This window comes from Heptranchias perlo, unplaced genomic scaffold (genome assembly GCF_035084215.1).
Source record: "Heptranchias perlo isolate sHepPer1 unplaced genomic scaffold, sHepPer1.hap1 HAP1_SCAFFOLD_230, whole genome shotgun sequence".
Taxonomy (NCBI): Eukaryota; Metazoa; Chordata; class Chondrichthyes; order Hexanchiformes; family Hexanchidae; genus Heptranchias; species Heptranchias perlo.
The window spans coordinates 325,551-346,489 of record NW_027139244.1 but is presented as its reverse complement, the minus strand read 5'-3'; the positions used below and the strand labels follow the sequence as shown (position 1 = coordinate 346,489).

The following is a 20,939-nucleotide window of genomic DNA, read 5'->3' as shown; positions in this document are numbered from 1 at the left end:
AGAGGGTCAGAGGGATCTTGGTGTGCAAGTTCACAGATCCCTGAAGGCGGCGGAACAGGTAGATAAGGTGGTAAAGAAGGCATATGGGATACTTGCCTTTATTAGCCGAGGCATAGAATATAAGAGCAAGGAGGTTATGATGGAGCTGTATAAAACACTGGTTAGGCCACAGCTGAAGTACTGTGTGCAGTTCTGGTCGCCACACTACAGGAAGGATGTGATCGCTTTGGAGAGGGTGCAGAGGAGATTCACCAGGATGTTACCAGGGCTGGAGCGCTTCAGCTATGAAGAGAGACTGGGAAGATTGGGTTTGTTTTCCTTGGAGCAGAGGAGGCTGAGGGGGGACATGATTGAGGTGTACAAAATTATGAGGGGCACAGATAGGATGGATACTAAGGAGCTTTTTCCCTTCGTTGAGGGTTCTATAACAAGGGGGCATAGATTCAAGGTAAAAGGCGGGAGGTTTAGAGGGGATTTGAGAAAGAACTTTTTCACTCAGAGGGTGGTTGGAGTCTGGAACTCACTGCCTGAAAGGGTTGTGGAGGCAGGAACCCTCACAACATTCAAGAAGCATTTGGATGAGCACTTGAAATGCCATAGCATACAAGGCTACGGAACAAATGCTGGAATATGGGATTAGAGTAGACAGGGCTGATGGCCGGCGCGGACACGATGGGCCGAAGGACCTCTATCCGTGCTGTATAACTCTATGACTCTATGACTCTATGGATTGTGTTATTGGGACCTATAGATTAGATTCCCTCTAACACTCTGCTGCAGTCTCTCCCTGTGAATCCCAGCCTCTCCTCCCATTGCATTGAATCCTCTGTCTCCTCATCCCTTGCTTCATTTTGTCCGCTTTCCCAAACCATCTGCTCCTGACTCCCCTCCAGCTCCTGCATGTCCTTTTCCTTGTCTCCTTTCCAATCTCACTCACTGGCTCAGTCTCCAGCTTTCTTTCCCGTTTGCAGCCTGCCTCGTCAGCTTTCTTAACCCTGAGCAATAAACCAGCTGCACCTCCCCCCGTCCCCTTCCCCCCGTTCTCCGTCCTCTCACGTTCCCTACACTTCGCTCTCTTTCCTCTCCTTCTGGAACTCAAATCCGGCTTTAATTCCGCTGGATTCCGAGTGTGTAAAACCCATTCTCCCTTCCCTACCGGCACTGCGCTCTCACTCAGCCCTTCCAGTGGATCCGGTGCTCACTTTATTCACTTTCTTTATTCATCTTCCAATTCATTATTGATCATTGTGTTTAAAAACATCTCTCTGTCTGAAAGCGCTGCCCAGGTCAATCAATCACTTTCCACCCTTCGACGTAGCAACAAAGCTGGAAATCTGACTGCAGATCCTCGCAAACTGCTGCTTTGTCTCCGGGTCTGATCAGTAATTTCTCCGCTTCATTTTCTCTCTCTTACAGTTAACTTGGTGGCGATTGTGATCCTGTCCCGAGGAAAGTGCGGTCTCTCCAAATGTATCAGTGTCTACCTGGTGGGAATGGCAGTGGCCGATCTCATGGTCGTTATCGTTGATGTGATATTGGTGCGGATTAAGGTGATTTATCTCCCATTGTCATTCCTGGACATTACGCCCGTGTGTAGTTTTATTAAGTTCTTGAGTTATGCAGCCACGGTGGTTTCTGTTTGGCTCACAGTGGCTTTCACCTTTGATCGATTTGTGGCCATTTGTTTTGAGAAGCTGAAAACTAAATATTGCACCGAGAGAACGGCGGCTGTGGTTCTGGGAACAGTGAGTGTGCTGGGCTGTTTCGAGAGTCTCCCCTGGTACTTTACATATAAACCTCGATATGTAATTTATAATGTTCCCTGGCGTTGTGTGACTAAAGCCAGCTTCTTTGCTTCCCCCAAGTGGGCCGCATTTGACATGTTTCATCTCATTTTAACCCCTTGTGTCCCGTTCTGTCTGATTTTGCTGCTCAATATTCTGACAGTCAGACGTATTTTAGTGTCCAGTCGAGTCCGCAAGGGATTCCGGGGCCGCAGCAATGGAGAGAATCACAAGGACCCAGAGATGGAGAACCGAAAGAAATCCATCATTTTGCTCTTCAGTATATCGGGCAGTTTTATACTGTTATGGATGACACATGTTGCATTTTATATTTATGGACGAATTACAGACATTCAGTATTATTATTCCTACTCTGACCCTCGTTATATCACAGAACAGACATCAGTTATGCTGCAGCTTCTCAGTTCCTGCACAAACACGTGTATTTATGTCCTCACCCAGACCAAATTCAGGGAGGAGCTGAAGAACGCGATGAAATATCCATTCAATCTAATCGTTAAATTAATGAAATCATAGAAAGAGCTGAAGGGTTTCAAGCACTGGAATAAATCCCATTTCATCCTCCATTCCCTACACTTTCCAGGGGACGGAAAGTACATTTTATATTAACAGCACAGAGCCATGACATGACCTAAAATCTGGTTCTGATTTCATATTTATTGATAATCTGACCTATTGAGGCGGGATTTGCTCTGCGGACGACACATGAATTGTTGCTCGAAATGGCGGCATTGAAGAGTTCTGCTGGACTTCATCTCAATGGCCGCCCTGCAAAAAGGGCAAACCTGCCAATCAAAGTAGCTGCTGTGGGCCCGATCAGAATGTGTATGCTCCAGATAAAGGGAGAGAGAGAGGGAGGGTGACAGAGAGAGAGAGACACAGAGAGAGACAGACGCAGAAAGACAGAAACAGCGACAGAGGCGGAGACGGAGGAAGAGACAGAGATAGATCGAGAAAAACGAAGTATGAAAGAGAGCGAAAACCAGAAGGGCAGAGATGGAGACCAAAAGGGAAATTGAAATGTGTAGGTGGTGCCGAATCCTTCCAAGTATAATCAGTGTAATATCCCTCCTATATAGATTTCTCCTTCTATAATGCGGGCTCTAAATTACCCCTGACTAATATCCCGTATGCTTTTCAATGAGCCTTATCAATCTGTCATGCGATCTTTAATGGTTTGTGTACCTAAACCCCGGGTCTCTGTGTTCATACACCCCCATCAACACTGTACCCTTTAGTTTAGATTGCTTCTCCTCATTCTTCCATCCAAAATGCACCAATTCACAATTATCTGCATTAAATTTCATCTGCCACGTTTCTGCCCATTTCACCAGTCTGTCTATATCCTCCTGAAATCTGCTACTATTCTACATTGTGCAGAAGTATCCCTGTAGGATATTCACCGCTGCTTCTGGAGAGTGTGTAGGTGCCTCTGTTCTTCAGCGTGCTTGGGTGAGAGAGCATGAGAGAGATAGAAAGTGAGTGAACGAGAGAGAGTGAGAGAGGAAGTGTGAGTGACGGAGTGGAAGAGAGAGATCAAGTGAGAGAGAGTTTGAGATTGAGCGAGTCAGTGGAAGATAACGTAGGAACATAAGATCTTAGAAACAGGAGCAGGTGCAGGTCATACGGTCCCTCGAGCCTGCTCCGTCGTTCAATCAGATTATGGATGATCTTCGAGCTCAACTCCACTTTTATCTCCGATCCCCATATCCCTTGATTCCCTTAGAGTTCAAAACTCTATCGATCTCAGCCTTGAATATATTCAACGACTCAGCATCCACAGCCCTAAGGGGTAGATAATTCCAAAGATTCACAAGCCTCTGAGTGAAGAAATTCCTCCTCATCTTAGTCTTAAATGGACGACACCTTATCCTGCGACTGTGCTTCCTGGTTCTCGATTCTCTAGCCAGGGAATCAACCTCTCAGCATCTACCTTGTCAAGCTTCTCATAATTTTATATGTTTCATCGAGATCACCGCTCATTCTTCTAAACCCCAGAGAGTATCCGCCCATTCTATTCAACCTCTCCTCATAATACAATCCTCCCATCCCAGGAATTAATCTAGTGACCCTTCGTTACACCACCTCTAAGGCAATTATATCCTTCCTTAGATAAGGAGACCAAAACTGTATATAGTACTCCAAGTGAGGTCTCACCAAAGCCCGCTACAATTGTAGTAAGAGTGAGTGAGCGAATGAGTGAATTTGATAGGAAGAGAGGCATGGAAAGTAAGAGGCACAGTTACACAAGGAGACAAACATACTAATACAAGCAAACAGAAAGGGTGATTGAGAGAATGGCAGAGTCAAAATCAGAAACCGATATAGAGAGAGAGAGATCAGGGAAGACAGAGATTGAAAGGAGAAGGACGGAAAATACAAAATAATAGAGTGACTGAGGAGGAGAAAGGTAAAGATAGGGAAAAAATATGAGACCACGAGAAAGACATGAAGTCAGATTGAGATATAGATGGACAAACACACAGAGATAGTTAGAAGAAAAGACAGAAAGGGAAAAGAAAGAAGTGAAGAGAAAATAAAAAAGTGGGCCAGAGGAAAGAAGTGAGATGGAGAGAGACAAAAATAAAAATAGAAAGTAAGACACGGAGAGAGAACACAAGGACAAAAGAAATGTAACGATTAAAAAGACAGAGAAAATTAAGACAGATTCACATAAAAGGGAGGGAGTGTGTGTGAGCGAGAGATAGAAACTAAGAGGGGTAGAGACAGTTACTCAGAGACGGAGAGCATTAAAGTGAGTTGTTAAGACAGGAGAGAAAATTAAAGAGAGGAAGAAAGCAGTTATGTAAATGTATATAGATATTTATAGATATTAATATCTATATATATTTATTTATATATATACACACAGAGGGAAAGAGCGAGAAAGCAGACATGGATGGACGGAGAGCGTGACACTGACAAAGAATTACAAAGTCATAGAAGCGGAAAGATAAATAGGCAGAAGAAATCAATTCAAAATATCTAGAGACTGAGAGAGAGGCGGAGCAGGAAAGTGGCAGACATAAAAAGACAATTAGAGAAAGAGAGAAAGAGGAATAGAAAGCCGTGAGAAAAATAGAAAACAGGAGAGAGGGGGAGAAACATAAAGTGTGAAGCAGAGATAGAAAGAAATGGAATGAAATACAGAAACAGATGGAAAGAAGTGTTCGAGAAATCAACTGGAAACAGAAAGAAAGAAGTCGACAGAAGCAGAGTTGGAGAGATCGAGAAAGAAACAGAATGAAACAAAGACTGTTGAAAAGGGGAGGAGGAAGAAAGAGATAGAGAGAAAGAAAAGGGGAAAGTAGAAACAAAGACAGAGATAAACAGAGGCAAACAGAAAGAGAGAGAAGGATACGGAGACAAAGGTGGAAAGACAAAAAGACGGATGAAATTAGGAGAGAGACAGCGAGCGATGGGGCTAGGGAGGCAAATGCAAAATACAGAGAAGGCAGAGATAGAAGACAGGCAGCGACATAGAGACAGAGAGACGCGCGTAGAAAAAAGCCAAGAGTAACAGATAGAAAAATATAGAGACATGAACAGCGACAGCGAGGTGAAAGTTAAAGTAGAAGTGGAAATAACAAAATAGAAAAACATACAGAAAAAAGAAGAGATAAATAATATACACAGAAAACAATGAAAGATGGACAAACATATAAAGTGAAAGGAGGGTAGAGAGGGTGACAATAGAACATAAATAAAAACATTAAATAACCAAACAAGCTGTATAACCTGGAGTGTGTGAGAGTTCTGACTAGCAGAACAGCAGCAGATGGAGCAGGCCAGACAGTTCATGTTTGTTCCGGGGTAACACTCTTGTGGATTTAATTTTGACATTTCTAAAAATGATTCCGGAAGACTGCACAATAAAGCCCCTCAGTCTTGTGTACCTGACCCTGACCATTACTTAATGCAGGAGTGTCCCCACTGCTCTGTGTAGTAAAAATTCTTTTGATAAACGAAAGTCTGATATTAATTCGGCTTCAGCATGTCTGAAGGGAAAAGACTGTCAAAAGATGGAAGGATTGTTAGAAAGATTGTTAACGACACAGTGTAAACAATCACACAGCAGACGATAAATAACAATAGCGACAAGAACGATCCCAGGACGGCTCGATGTCGTTTGAACACCTGCCGACTTAACCTGGTTGCGTTGTGGAAACTGAAAGAAAATAAATGAAGTGTCAATCAATCGTGGGCTGTATTTCTAGAAACCTTTTGTTGACAAACCACCGTCCCAGAGGTGTGGTTCTGTGTTCAAAAAAAGGTCTTTAAAGGCTGGGCAGAAGTTGAGTGGGGCGAGACACAGATCCACCACGACTGCTTCAACCTCACCCTCGCTTCCTGGCGGCACCACCTCACCTGGGATCTTCCTGACTGCTGGCCACCTCCCAGTTCATGCCTCGATGCAGGTTAACAGATTGTCTTTGAATCAGATGACCTGGTTACAAGAGAGAGCCGCGTTACACTACAATGGTCTCCATCTTCCCGGTAAGCTTGAGCCAACCATAAGGAGATAATTTTCGTTCTTGGTTTAGTCTAAGATAGACATTTGATTTCCAAACGGATATGTATTTTGGTAATTCAGAATGTGTTGTTTTGCTGTTGTTAAAGCAATTCTAAATCGGGCACCAACCCAATATTTTGTTTAAAATCTAATGTCAATTTTATAGTGTATTAATGATAAATGATTGTTTTTTTTAATAAAGCTATAGTTTGTGTTTGAAGTTTCTTTAGGATAAAGAGCCCATAACATTAAACCTTGGAGATAAAAAGCATTGCCCCAAATTATAATGTAAATTAACTTTGCCCCTTTTTTCTCCTCCATCTGGACCATATGTAACATTCCCAGTGAGCTGCTGGATTCTGTAATAAATCACAATGTACTCTTACCCCTTCTGCTGTGTTACTAAACTGGACAGAGTCCGGCAGCATTTTCCTGCTGTGTTACTGTTACAAATACGGTTATTGTTTCAGATTGAAGAAAAATATGAATATGGAGAAATTACCAGAATCCTAGATCCGATTGAGATTGAGTCCAATTTTACTCTGATTTATTTAATAGGAGCTAGAATTGCATTCTCTACATGAAATGGCTAATTTGACCTTTCCTCCGAATGTCTGGTCTGTCCTTCTCCATAAGCATTACATGGAAATAACCAAATATTAATTGATTTTGTTTTGGAGAAGTTCACATGGTAGTTTAATTACCACACTGCAAAGCTGTCTTTCTTTTAAACACTGGCTAATGCCATTCTCACTCAGTTTGTATCTTTAATTATAGTGCAACAGTGATTTGACAAGAACAGCAAATGAACCCTCTCTGTGTCTCACCATAACAAGCTTTAACTGAAATGTGTGTTTTGTTCATGTATAATATGAGACAATTTTGCATGGTTATAAACATCATACAGTTGACACGTAAGACATGTTGTCTCCAAACTAGATTTAATGTTTACACAAACCCTTTATTGCTTCATTTAATTGCATTAAACTGACACCTTCTTAATTTTCCTTCTCTGTAGAATCCTAACAACCTCTATCACACAGAATTCATTCTCGTAATACATTAATACTGACTTTTATATTCTTAACGCATTTTTCTTATATTACACACTGTGCTCCACATGGGTACAGAGATTTAAATATAAAACAAATCTCCGCCGGAAGGGAATAGGGGAAACATGGAGAGACGGTCTGAAACTGGGGGACAAACATAAACTTAAAGACAAAAATCACCAAAGGAAGGAAAAAAAGGAAATAACATACAGAGAGAGCCTGAAACTGGTCACGAACACTTCAGGAGAGAGAATGGGAATAACCTGCAGAGAGGGCCTGAAACTGGTCACGGACACCTCAGGAGGGAGAGTGGGAATAACCTGCAGAGAGGGAATGAATTAAGGAATGAACAGAGATTGAGAATGAAAATCACCCAGGAAGAAGAGAGCGAATAAATTAGTATAAGGATCTGATACTTAGAAATGACAAAGATTTAAATCTAAAATTGTGTTCGAGAGTGACACAAGGATAAACACAGCGATAGGGTCTGAAAGTGGGAATACTAATTTCAATAGCAAAATCACGATAGCAGGGAGAGAGGGAAAACATGAAGAAAGGGGCAAATATTGGGAATAAACAAGGACTTAAATATATAAATCACCTCAGGGAGCAGATGTGAAATAACAGAGTGTAGGGGACTGAAAGTGGAGATATGAAGAGAATTATATATAAATATCACCTCGGAAGGGAGAACATACGAACATAAGAATTGCTGGACATAAAATGAGTACGGTCCATCTTGTTCGATACAATGATAACGGAGTTGGTGATTAATCTTAACAATCGATCTCCATCAAAGGTGTAGATTGTGACATGTTGCGATAGTGTAAAACGGGTGAGAGTAAATCGATAGTTCCTGTTACAACTCTCCAATTTTTATTTCATTGAAGTCAATGGAAATAAAATGGGGAGAGATGTAAAACCAGCTGTGGATTCGCTATTACCGTTTTTCACTATCGCACAAGGTCACAATCTACCCCAATGAGTCTACAGCAGACAAAGATATGAGCTGTGGAAAGCTTCGTGAACCTTAGGGCATAAATTGGTCTCCAGCAGACCCAGACATGAACTGTGGAAAACATTTTGAACCTTAAGGTATAAATTGGTCTTGGGCAGTAGTATAAAACGGGCGGCACCAATCAGCAGCCCCTTCTACAATCAGCCCGATGTCCTTTTCCATTGAAGTCAATTGATGGGAAAATCAGACGAACAACAAAACGGGGTGCTGTTGCACTAACGCACATTTTGCACTGTCGCTCATTTTGCAATATCACTCATTTTTCACCATCGCTCATTTTGCACTATCGCTCATTTTGCAATATCACTCATTTTTCACCATCGCTCATGTTGCACTATCACTCATTTTGCACTCTCACTCATTTTACGCCATCACTCATTTTTCACCATCGCTCATTCTGCATCACTGCCGAAGACCGATTTTATCCCCAGTTTTTTTCAAATAGCATTGAATTCTGTAATTCATCCGGAGAAACAGTGTGCGATGGGATATCTTGCGATTGGGTTTACAGTCCGCCAGAGGGAAGCTTGTGATGGAATAATTTCATTCCGAAAGTGCTGTTGATGCCAGGGCTCATTCCACGAACGGGCGCTCCGAGCGATGAGCGCCACTCTCGGGGAGAGCCGATCTATAAACCGCAAGGCCGCAGCTATTTATTTTCTACCCACTAATTTAAACCGGCTGGACACAGAAGAAACCCGTCTGTGGGCCAGAGATTTATCTACCCCGCTACTCGACTTCGATCAGGGCGCAGCACAGGCGGTAGTGGATGGGCCGCCTATCATACATCCAACTCAATTCTCCTTTCCACTGAATTCACGGGGTGTAAAACGGGCGGCCGATTAGCTACCGCCTGTAATTCCGCCCCGCCGAAGTTATATTCATCCATGATAATCCATAGGGCGCAGCCACCAGCCTCCGATTTGATTCGGGGCACTCAGCAGGATCACTGAACATCTGTCAAGCAGCCCAAAGTTTCAAGTCACTTTCCACATTTCGAATAGTCAGACACTTTATCCCTGTACCAATACACTGTTTATTTCTGGGTTCCTCAAATTGAGTCTGCGGAATATAACATATTACTTTTACCCCTATTATCAATGTAACGCAAACTATCTTCACTCGAGCCATTCCGTGTCAGGTCCAACACAGCAACAGCAATGGAACTTGGGCTGATGGGATGTTGATGCGCTTGCAGGAACTGTTTCTGCTCTCATCTCACTTATCCATGCAATGCCTACTGGGTTTAGTCCAGAAACACACACTGGAACGAAACTAGAAACGACGCCATCAGAAACAGTGAAATCTGCAACGGTTCCATGCAGGTCACTGGTGCTGGGATTGGGCTCGGTTGGGCTAAAGGTCAGAGTGAGACAGATCAAATTGTTACAATGAAGCTGTGAAAGCCCTGGAATAAGCGGTCATGGCTGCCACTCCCGAAGTAACGAACGCCCTTCGATTCTCCATCAGATCCCTTGCGGCTGCATGAATCACCTTGACTGCCATATTGTCCAGGTTGCTCTGCATGGCCTTACATATCTCCTGTGTTGTCTTACAAATGCGGATCTTGAACTCCCCCAAATGAACGGCCATCTCCAGAATGTGGGAGGTGACTGTCTCCACGGCCTGCACATTAGGTCTGTGCTGCCAAGCCTTAGTTCTGTTGAAGACTGCGGTCCTGGGATCTGGGGCTTTGGGCTCTTCAGCCAAAGGCAGTTATTTCTCGGCCTCGCCAGGGGATGAACAGAGAATTATTTCCAGCTCCTCCTGCTCATTGGTGCTCGGTGCTTCACCCTGTGATATACCCTCAGTCTCACTATAGACATCCTCTCGAGAAGGGGGCATCTGGGCTAGTAATGGAAACGGTGAATCTGGTGCCGCAAAAGATGCTTCGGAGTTACGAAGCTTACTGTCATATCTTTACTTCTTTAAATGGTGTGAGACCTTACAATTAACAACAACTTGCATTTATATCGCGCCTTTAACGTAATGAACCCCCCCAAGTCGCTTCACAGGAGCGTTAGCAGATAAAATCAGAGGACAGCATGTTGGTGACTGGTTGGTGAGTAATACATTTGTTTTGCTCTCTAAGCTAGGGGAGTGGGTTAAGAAGAAATCTATAACTTGCTAATATTGTATTAAATTAATAACTTAAATTAGATAAATAAATTAATTAAAAATAACCAAAAATAAACCGAGTGAATTAATTATATAAAGACTTTAATGAGGCAAATAAATAAAACAAGGTTCTATAGAGATGCCAAGGCAGGTGGTGTGCTATAACTGTAACATGTGGGAGTTTGTGGAAAACAACTTGATCCCAGGCAATACCATCTGCAGTAAATGTCTGCAACTCGCAGAACTTCGGCTCAGAGTTGTCCAGCTGGAGTCTGAGCTGCAGTCATTGTGATGCATCAGGGAGCGGGAAGAGTTATGTGGACACTTTTGATTCAGGAAGCAGTCACACCCCTTTGGTTAGGTACTAGTTTAGATTTGGTCAGTGGTCAGGGACAGGTGGATGTGATTGCGAGTCATGGAGGTAAGGGAACCCCAGATGCAGTGCTGGAGGCGCCTCAGCCTTTGCCCTTGTCTAACAGGTGCAAGATACGGATGTGAACGAAAATATGCAGGGAGGATGGACAAATTGACCATGGAACCATGATAGAGGAGGCCATTCAAGTGGGGGGAGCGAAAAGGAATGTTGTACTATTAGGGGGTAGTACAGTCAGGGAAATAGATACTGTTCTCTGCAGCTGCGATCGGGAGTCCCTAAGGATGTGTTGCCTGCCTCGTGCCAGGGTTAAGGATATCTATTTGCGGCTGGAGAAGAACGTGAGCAGGATGGGGAGGATCCAGTTGTCGTGGTCCATACAGGAACCAATGACAGGTCGAACTAGGAATGAGGTTCTGCTGAGGGCATTTGAGGAGCTAGGGTCCGAATTAAAATGCAGAACCTGAAAGGTAATAATCTCTGGAATACTACCTGAACAAATTGCTTCCGGACAAAGAGAATAGATGGTTAAATGTGTGGCTGAAAGAGTGGTGTGGGAAGCAGGGTTTTCAATTCATGGGACACTGGCACTGGTGCTGGGAAGAGAGGGAGCTGTTGAATTGGTACAAGTTCCACTTAAACCAGGCTTGGGACCAGTGTCCTGGCGAAACAAATTGCTAGGTAGGTAGACAGGACTTGAAACACGTAAGGGGGGTGGGGTGGGGTGGGTGGGGGTTAGGTAAAGGTAAGTTTATAAGTCTAAATAAAACAGTCACGGCTGTGGAGTAGAGTAGCGATTTGGGTAAAAGCATGCAGAGTGTGTCAAGAAGGGACAGAGTGTTTAACAAAGGTTTTCGGGCATTTGTGACTAAGGTCACATCACGGAAAATTTGTAAAAAGTTAGAATTAAAGGCTCTATATCTGAATGCACGACGAATTCGTAACATGATAGATAATTAATGGGGCAAATAGAGATAAATGGGTTTGATCTAGTAGCCATTATTAAGACGTGGTTGCAGGGTGACCAAGGTTTGGAATTAAATATTGCAGGCTACTTGACGTTTAGAAAAGATAGGCAAAATGGAAAAGGAGGAGTGGTAGACTTGATAATAAAGGATGAAATAAGGACAGTAGTGAGAAAGGATCTTAGCTCAGAAATTCAATATGGGTGGAGCTAAGAAATAAAAAGGTGCAGAAAACACAGGTGTCCCCCTCACAGTAGTTATTGTGTTGGACAGAGTATGAACCAGGAAATGAGAGGAGTATATAACAAGGTTAATTCAATAATCATGGGGGACTTTAATCTTCATACATACTGTGCAAACCAAATTGGCAATGATAGTTTGGATGACGAGTTCATGGAATACATTAAAAGAAAGGCTTAAAATGTTGCCAAAAAAGAGTAGTAAGCGTGAGGATTGGGAGGGTTTTACAAGTCAGCAATGGCCAAGAAATCGATATTGAGAAGTATGTAAAAAGGAAGTGATTAGCGAAAGTAAACGTCCGTCCCTTAGATCCAGAGATAGGAGAAATTATAATGCGGAGTAAGGAAATGGCAGAGACGTTACACAAATATTTTGTATATGTTTTCACAGCAGAAGACACAAAGCATACCGGAAATAGTGAGGAACCAAGGGGCTAATGCGTGTGAGGAACTTAAAGTAATTAAGATTAGTAAAGAAAAAGTACTGGAGAAATTAATGGGACTAAAACCTAACAAATCCCCCGGACCTGATGGCCTACAGCCTAGGAGTTTAAAATAGGTGGCTGCAGAGATAGTGGTGTTGATCTTCTAGAATTCCCTAGATTCTAGAACGTTCCCCGTAGATTGGAGAGTATTCAAGAAAGGAGGGAGAGAGAAAACAGTTAACCTAACATCAGTAGTAGGGAAAATGGTAGAATTTATTCTAAAGGACTTAGTAGTAGGGCACTTAAAAATCATAATAAGATTTGGCAGAGTCAACACGGATTTATGAAAGGCAAATCGTATTTGACAAATCTATTAGAGTTCTATGAGGGTGGAACTAGCAGGGTAGATAAGGGGGAATCAGAGGAGGTAGTATATTTGGATTTTCAAAAGACATTCGATAAGGTGTCACACAAGAGGTTGTTATGCAAAATTAGGGCTCAGAGATTGGAAGTAATATATTTGTATGGATTGAGGATTGGTTAATGGGCTGAAAAGAGGGATAAGGAATAAACGGGTTATTTTTGGGTGGCAGGTTATAACTAGTGGGGTGATGCAAGGTTCAGTGTTTGGGCCTCAGCTGTTTACAATCTATATCAATGACTTAGATGAGGGGACCGAGTGTAATGTATCCAAATTTGCTGACGATACAAAGCTAGGTGGGAAGGTAAGCTGTGAGGAGGACGCAAAGACTTTGCAAAGGGATATCGACAGTTTAAGTGAGCGGGCAAGAAGGTGGCAGATGGAGTATACTGTGGGGAAATGTGAGGTTATTCACTTTGGGAGGAAAAATAGAAAAACGGAGTATTTTTTAAATGATGAGAAACTATTAAGTGTTGTCAGAGGGATTTGGGTGGTCCTTGCACACGTAACACAGAAAGTTAACATGCAGTTACAGCAAACAATTACGAAGGCAAATGGTATGTTAGCCTTTATTGCAAGACGGTTAGAGTGTTAGAGTAACTAGGTCTTGCTACAGGAACGTAGAGATGACGTCGAGAGAGAGACAGAGAGAACAGAACGCCTGGCCAGTGTCAGCTCTCCTTTTCGGGTATTATCTTTTATATTCTGTGACCACTCAGGGAGTGTCAGAGAAACCTAGTGTGTGCGTTTAGATCCTATTTTGGGTATAAAACTGTATGATCTGGTGCAAACTGCATGTCTATATTTAACCAGACGTATAAGCTATATGTATATGATCTAACGACGTGAATAAAGCGAATTGAGAGTTAAGAGAGAATTGACTCTGCTCCTCTTTGTACTAAGCCAATAACTGTAACCGGTGACCTCCGGTCAACACCATAATGGGGCCCAAAAATGCACACTATATTCGGGAGCTACGGGCTTTGACAAAAGAGTATAAGTAATAAATGTTGATCCTAGTCACCAGTCCCAGGGAGCAGTAAAATGGGTTATAATCAAAGAGGAAAAAGACAAATAACTGATAAAGCTTCATCCTACTCAGTGTTGCTGGCCTCCTATTAGATAGAGGACTCCCTAAAGCCTGCCTCAGAGTTGTACAAACCTATTTCAGTGCGATGTCTGTATATAAGCCGAGTTATGTGGTTCTAAAAAAGCGGTGTCCACGAATAGTTGACAACGTTAATTTATTTCAATAAGTCCGTCTATGACATAAATCTCTTTCTTGTACAAGAATATGATCCCAGATGTTACATTTGCTCATAAAATGGGCAACTAATGAACACGTTCCAATGAAAGTTAACAACAACTTGCACGCACAGATCGCCTTTCATGCAATCAACATTCCCGGGCGATTCATGGAGGAGTGAGGGAAAACAGGCACAAAAGGAATAAGAAGATATCAGGAGGACTGGCGAAAACCTTGGTCAAAGAGTGGGTTGAAGGAGGATTTAAAAGGAGGAAAAATAAATGGGGAGTCGGAGGGGATAGGATTGATATTCAAGAGGAGAATTCAGATGTCTGATGGACAAAAATGGACGCCTGGCCAAAGGAGTTATTAGGAGGGATGACAAAAGCTTGAAGCAAGAGATGGGTTTCATAGGAGGTCCGAAAGAAGGAAAGAACTTGCCTTTATATGGAGCCTTTCAAGATCTCAGAACGTCCCAAACAGTCAACGAAGTACATTGCGAAGTGTGATCAGCGTGATAATGTAGGAAACGCGGCCGGCAATTTAACAAACAGCGAGCTCTCACACACTGCAATGAGATAAATGATCAGAAAATCGGTTTTAATAATTTTGGTTGTGGGAAAATTATTGGCCAGGACACTGGGGAGAACTCCCTGCACTTTTTTGAATAGTGCCATGGGATATTTTACTTATACCTGAGAGGGGACCTCAGTTAATGTGTCATCCGAAAGTCAGCACCTCCTACAGCGCATCACTGCATTCGTACTACCCCTCCGACAGTGCAGTGCTCCCTCAGTACTGACCCTTCTACAGTGCAGTGCTCCCTCAGTACTGACCCGTCTACAGTACAGTGCCCCCTCAGTACTGACCCTCCGATGGTGCAGGTCTCCCTCAGTCCTGACGCTCCAACGGTGCAGCACTCCCTCAGCACTGCATTGCAATGTCAGCCGGGACTATGTGTTCAAGCCTGTGGAGTGGAACTTGAACTGACAACTTTCTAACTCAGAGACAAGACTGCTACCACTGAGCCACGGCTGACACCTGAATGTGGGGGAGGGGAATGGAGGGGCTCATGGTGGGCATCCTGGAGCGTGGATATGGCTGAAGGCATGACTGTGAAATGTAGGGCAAAAGGAACTGCAGATTAACAAGCTCCCAGAGGTGGAGGAACACAGTGTTGGGAGGGGCTGCAGGGCTGCAGGTCGTCAGAGAGGTAGGGAGGGATGAGGCCCTGATAGATTTAAGTGTAAGAAAGAATATAAATAAACTACAGGCTTAGGATACTGGAATTCAATGCAGGTCAGAAAGGGCTTGCGTGATTGGTGAGCCAGGGGTGGGATGGAATCTGCGGCAAGGATTGTGGGACCCAAGTTCATGACTTCCCAATTGTTAACCGTAGGAAATTGTGTCTCATCTCAAACAGAATGTGGTTCTAACAACATAAAGTCATTGGATGGGTCATGAGAGGCGATGGTTTCGTCAGCGTTCATCTGAAAGCTGGTCCATGTCTGTGGACTATGTCACCAAAGGGCAGCATGTTGATGAGGGAGCGGAGGGAGCGAAGAATTGGACCTTTAGAGACATCAGAGATAACGATGATAGGGTGGGAAGAGAAACTCTCCTGGCTCTGTTCAGATATTGAGAGGAAACAAGCGAGTGCAGTCCCACCAAAAGAGGCCAGTGTCCGGTGAATGACGAGTTGACGGGTGGGTTACCTGTAGGAGTGGAGATGGGGAGGGGTGGCCCATGGAGGGATTTAAAACCAAGGATGAGAATTCCAAATTTAAGGGATATTGAATTGGGAGCCAGTGAGGGTCAATGAGGTGGAGCAGGACCTGGTGCTGGTTGGTCACGGAAAACCAGAGTTTTGGACGAGCTCACATTTATGGAAGGTGGAGTTTGTGTGGCCGATCAGGAGTGTATTGGAGGAGTGGAGTCTGGAGGGGACAGATGCATTGAGGAGAGTTTCAATGGCAATGGGCTGAGGAAGGAATGGAGTCGGTGAGGGAATCACGGGACCTTTGTGATGGAGATAAATTGGACCATGAGCTCAGCTCGGTGTTACAAGGGACCAATTTTACTGGAGCCGTTAACCAATGTTGGACAACGGGTAAACATTTGCAGTGAAATAGCGGAGAGAGGGATGACAATGTGGCACGTCCAGTGTCCGTCCCCTAATATTCCCCACAGGAATTTACAGGCTGCATTCCCCATCCCGCCCTTTAACTATTCTCGTGTCAGAGACTCACAATTCATATTTTAACTGAGAAATAGCAGGAACAGAGTGAAACGGGTCTGCTTGTGTCCCTGGATTCAGTCTACGCCCACGGAGAATCGGTAACATTTATAAGTGAATCACCAGAAGTGAACATGGTCCATAAAATTATATGGAAATTATAAATGAATCCGCTCATTATTATTGGTTCAGTCCTATACGAGCACGTATTTTAACTTTATTCCTGGGAGAGTTCTGATTAAGATAATGTCCTGGACTTTCAGATGTATGTGTTATATTCATAACATTATTTACATCGGAGTCAAAGCTGTGATGTAATGTGTTTGTTCAAGTAACTGTAACTAATAGCAGTGATCAGAAGTATAACCATGTCAGTGGAAACTTATCCTGTGTATAAATCAGGGCTTGTTGGAATGGATCATCTCAGAGTGCCTGCCGGAGCTGTGCTTTCCAGGCCAACAGAAGTCACTGCTTCTCACAGAAATGCATTCTTCGGTAATCGGTCAGATAATATTAATTTATTATCCTGTTCTTTCAGCCATTGGAGTTCCAGGTAAGCCGTTATCTTATCTGTTAATGGTGTAAATCGATGATAACTCTGCTGCTGTAATTGGCAAATTAGTTTTCTCCCTGCATGTTTTACACAGTAACATGTTCTATTCTACTGGCTGAATGATGTAATGTGTTAATTCTCTGCTCTTTCGGTCTTGTAGGAGTTGCATTATATCCGTAATGAACTCTCTGTATGCAACCCTGGCTTTGTTACTGGATTATTCTCCGTACTGAATGTATTGTTGAATAATGGTATCTCTTTAACGTCTAAACGTTCGGTCTTGTAGGAGCTGCAACATATTTGTAGTGACCTTTGTATATCCAAACCTGGCATTGTTACTAGATTATTCTCTGTAGTGAATGCAATGTTGAATAATGGTGTTCCCTTGGCTTCTCGACGTCCGGTATTGTAGGAGTTGCATTATATCTGTAATGACCTTTGCATATCCATTGTTACTGGATTATCCTCTGTACTGAATATATTGGAATCAAGCATTTGAGCTAAGAGCTGGTATCAGAACATCAGGAGTTGTTAACAGTTTCATATAGTGGAACTAACTCATCCTGGAATATGTTTTTATCAGTGTGTTTTCAGTGATTGATAATGAGACAGCTCACGGTCTCAGTGCTACAAGGAGGAGGCACAATATCCTCCCTCCCCAAATAACATGTTTCCCTTTAACTGGGATTGCAATGTATTTATTGGTTATCACAGTTATGAAATATTATTCCATTAGGTTTGTATCTGACGCCGCTTCAGATGTCTGGCCACTGAGCTGAGTTTGCTGCTGACTCTTGCACATCTCCTGCTCTGCTTCACTGTGGGTGAATTCACTGACGATCATTGGAATTCATTGTAAAACTGAAATGTTTTGATGTCATGTTGTCTCAGTTTGCACTGTATCTGTTGCAATCAGGAGCCCTTCTCTTTATTTGTAGATTATAAGTATGATGTTGGCGTTTTGTTAATTGAACAATCCCGCCATCTATCGCTTTACTGTATAATTACAGGAATCTCAATTATTTTGTGATCTATCTGAAAGAGGCTTTTGATGCTATTTATTCCATGATTTGTAGATGAAGTGAACAGTGTGGGTGAACAGGTGGAGACCCGAATGATCTGTAGAAACATGAAACTATTCCACAGAGGCTTCACTATTTAACAAACTGACAGTGAGAATAGGATCGGTGGAACATGGGACTGGTGAACAGAATGCAGGCACAGGATGATAGAATTTAATTAGATAAGAAAATGGACTTGAGAAAGAGAGTAGATTGAGAGATAAAGAGGCTGTGGTGTGAATAATTCATCAGAATGTGCTGCTGAATCTTCCAGTACAATTCAACATAAAAGAGGTGATTTGAAGGAGTTATTATGATGTGGTCAGATTGGGTGAGTTTTTATTGTGGGACTCGCTCCTCATGTTTATATCTCTGTCAGGTCTTCAGTCTGTTTCTATGAACGTTCCTTGTTTTCCAACTTAACACTAAACGTAATTGTTTTCTGTATCGATCGCCCAATTCATTATTGATCTTTGTGTTTAAAAATATCTCTCTGCCCAAAAACGCAGCCCAGATCAGTGAACCACTTTCCACCGTTTGATGATGAAACAAAACTGGAAATTTTCCCCCAGATCGACTCAAACTGCTGCTCTGGCTCCGGGTCTGATCAGTAATTTCTCTGCTTCCTTTTCTCTCTCTCACAGTTAACTTGGTGGCGATTGTGATCCTGTCCCGAGGAAAGTGCGGTCTCTCCAAATGTATCAGTCACTACCTGGTGGGAATGGCAGTGGCCGATCTCATGGTCGTTATCGCTGATGTGATATTGGTGCGGATTAAGGTGATTTATCTCCCATTGTCATTCCTGGACATTACGCCCGTGTGTAGTTTTATTAAGTTCTTGGGTTATGCAGCCACGGTGGTTTCTGTCTGGCTCACAGTCGCGTTCACCTTTGATCGATTTGTGGCCATTTGTTGTGAGAAACTGAAAACTAAATATTGCACCGAGAGAACGGCGGCTGTGGTTCTGGGAACAGTGAGTGTGCTGGGCTGTTTAGAGAACGTCCCTTGGAACTTTACATATGAACCTCGATATATAAGTTATAATGTTCCCTGGCGTTGTGTGACTAAAGCCAGCTTCTTTACTTCCCCCACGTGGGCCGCATTTGACATGTTTCACCTCATTTTAACCCCTTGTGTCCCGTTCTGTCTGATTTTGCTGCTCAATGTTCTGACGGTCAGACGTATTTTAGTGTCCAGTCGAGTTCGCAAGGGATTCCGGGGCCGCAGCAATGGAGAGAATCACAAGGATCCAGAGATGGAAAACCGAAAGAAATCCATCATTTTACTCTTTAGTATATCGGGCAGTTTTATACTGTTATGGATGACACATGTTGCATTTTATATTTATGCACGAATTACAGACATTCAGTATTATTACTCCTACTCAGACCCTCGTTATATCACAGAACAGGCATCAGTTATGCTGCAGCTTCTCAGTTCCTGCACAAATACGTGTATTTATGTCCTGACCCAGACTAAATTCAGGGAGGAGCTGAAGAACGCGGTGAAATACCCATTCAATCTAATTGTTAAATTAGTGAAATCATAGAGAAAGTTAAAGGGTTTCAAGCAATAGAATTAAATCTCATTTCATACACCATCCCCTGGAGACTGAAAGTTCATTTTATGTTAGCAGCACGGAGCCATGAAATGACCTTAAATCTGGTTCTGATATATTTTATTGATTATCTGACCTATTGAGGCAGGATTTGCTCTGCAGGCAGCACATGAATTGTAGCTTAAAATGGCTGCACCGAAGAGCTCAGCTGAATTCATCTAAATGGCCGCCCTGCAAAATGGGCAAACCTGCCAATGAAAGTAGCTGATGTGGGGCTGATCAGAATGGGTGCACTCCACATAAAGGGAGGGAGAGAGGGAGAGAGACATTGAGACAGAGAGCGAGAGAAAGAGGGAGGCAGAGACAGATAGACAGAGAGAGACTGAGAGACAGGGTGAGACAGAGACAGAGACAGAGTGAGACGCAGAGAGACAGACAGAGAGAGAGACAGAGTGAGAGACAGAGACAGAGAGAGACAGAGAAAGAGAAAAAGAGAGATGGGGGAGAGAAAGAGAATGAGAAAGAGAGAAACAGCCACACACATAGAGAAAGGGATGGACACAGAGAAAGAGGCAGTGAAACAAAAAGAGAAAAATAGAGGAAAAGAGAGCCCGAATGAGAGAAAGAGAAAACGAGCGATAAACAGAGAGATAGTGAGAGAGGTGGGAGAGAAAGAACGAGGTAAACCGAGAGAGAAAAACAAAGTATGCAAAAGAGAAGGAGAGAGAAGTCCAGAGCAGTGGAGACGGAGACCAAAAGAGAAATGGAGTGTTGCAGGTGGTGCCTATTCCTTACAGTTATAATCACTTTTATATTCACCCTATATTGAACTCCCCTTCGATAATTCCCGCTCTAAATTTCCCCTGACCAATCTTTATAAAGTCAAGGATCCTGTATGTTTTCCTTGAGCATTATCAATCTGTCCTTTCATCTTCAATGATTTGTGTACCTAAATCCCTGGATCGATCAGTCCCTGCATCCCCTTTAAAATTGTACCATTTAGTTCATATTGCCTGTCCTCATGCTTCCATCCAAAATGCATCACTTCACACTTCTCTGCATTAAATTTCATCTGCCACTTGTCGGTCCAATTCACCAGTCTGTCTATGTCCTCTTGAAGTCTGCTACTATCCTGTAACTGCATTGTGTAGTACAACAGCTGCAGGATATTCATCACTGCTTCTGGCGATTGAATGGGTGCGTCTGTTCTTGAGTGTGTGTGAGTGAGAGAGAGCGACTGCTAGAGCGAGAGAGAGAAAGTGTTAGAGAGAGCGTGAGGGAGTGTATGACAGAGAGAGCGAGAGAAAGTGAGTGAGAGAGTGAGAGAGCGAGAGAGTTCGAGTGAGAGAGGTTGAC

The 20,939-nt window shown here is 43.0% G+C and overlaps 1 protein-coding gene across 1 annotated transcript; it reads left to right on the top strand.

Moving 5' to 3' along the window:
• The first annotated feature begins 1,493 nt into the window (after positions 1–1,493).
• Positions 1,494–19,574, top strand: LOC137310157 (probable G-protein coupled receptor 139). Its single transcript, XM_067978131.1, has 3 exons — positions 1,494–1,745; positions 16,814–16,964; positions 18,670–19,574. The coding sequence occupies exons 1-3, from the start codon at positions 1,494–1,496 to the stop codon at positions 19,572–19,574; spliced, it is 1,308 nt and encodes a 435-aa protein (XP_067834232.1).
• Positions 19,575–20,939: the final 1,365 nt, after the last annotated feature.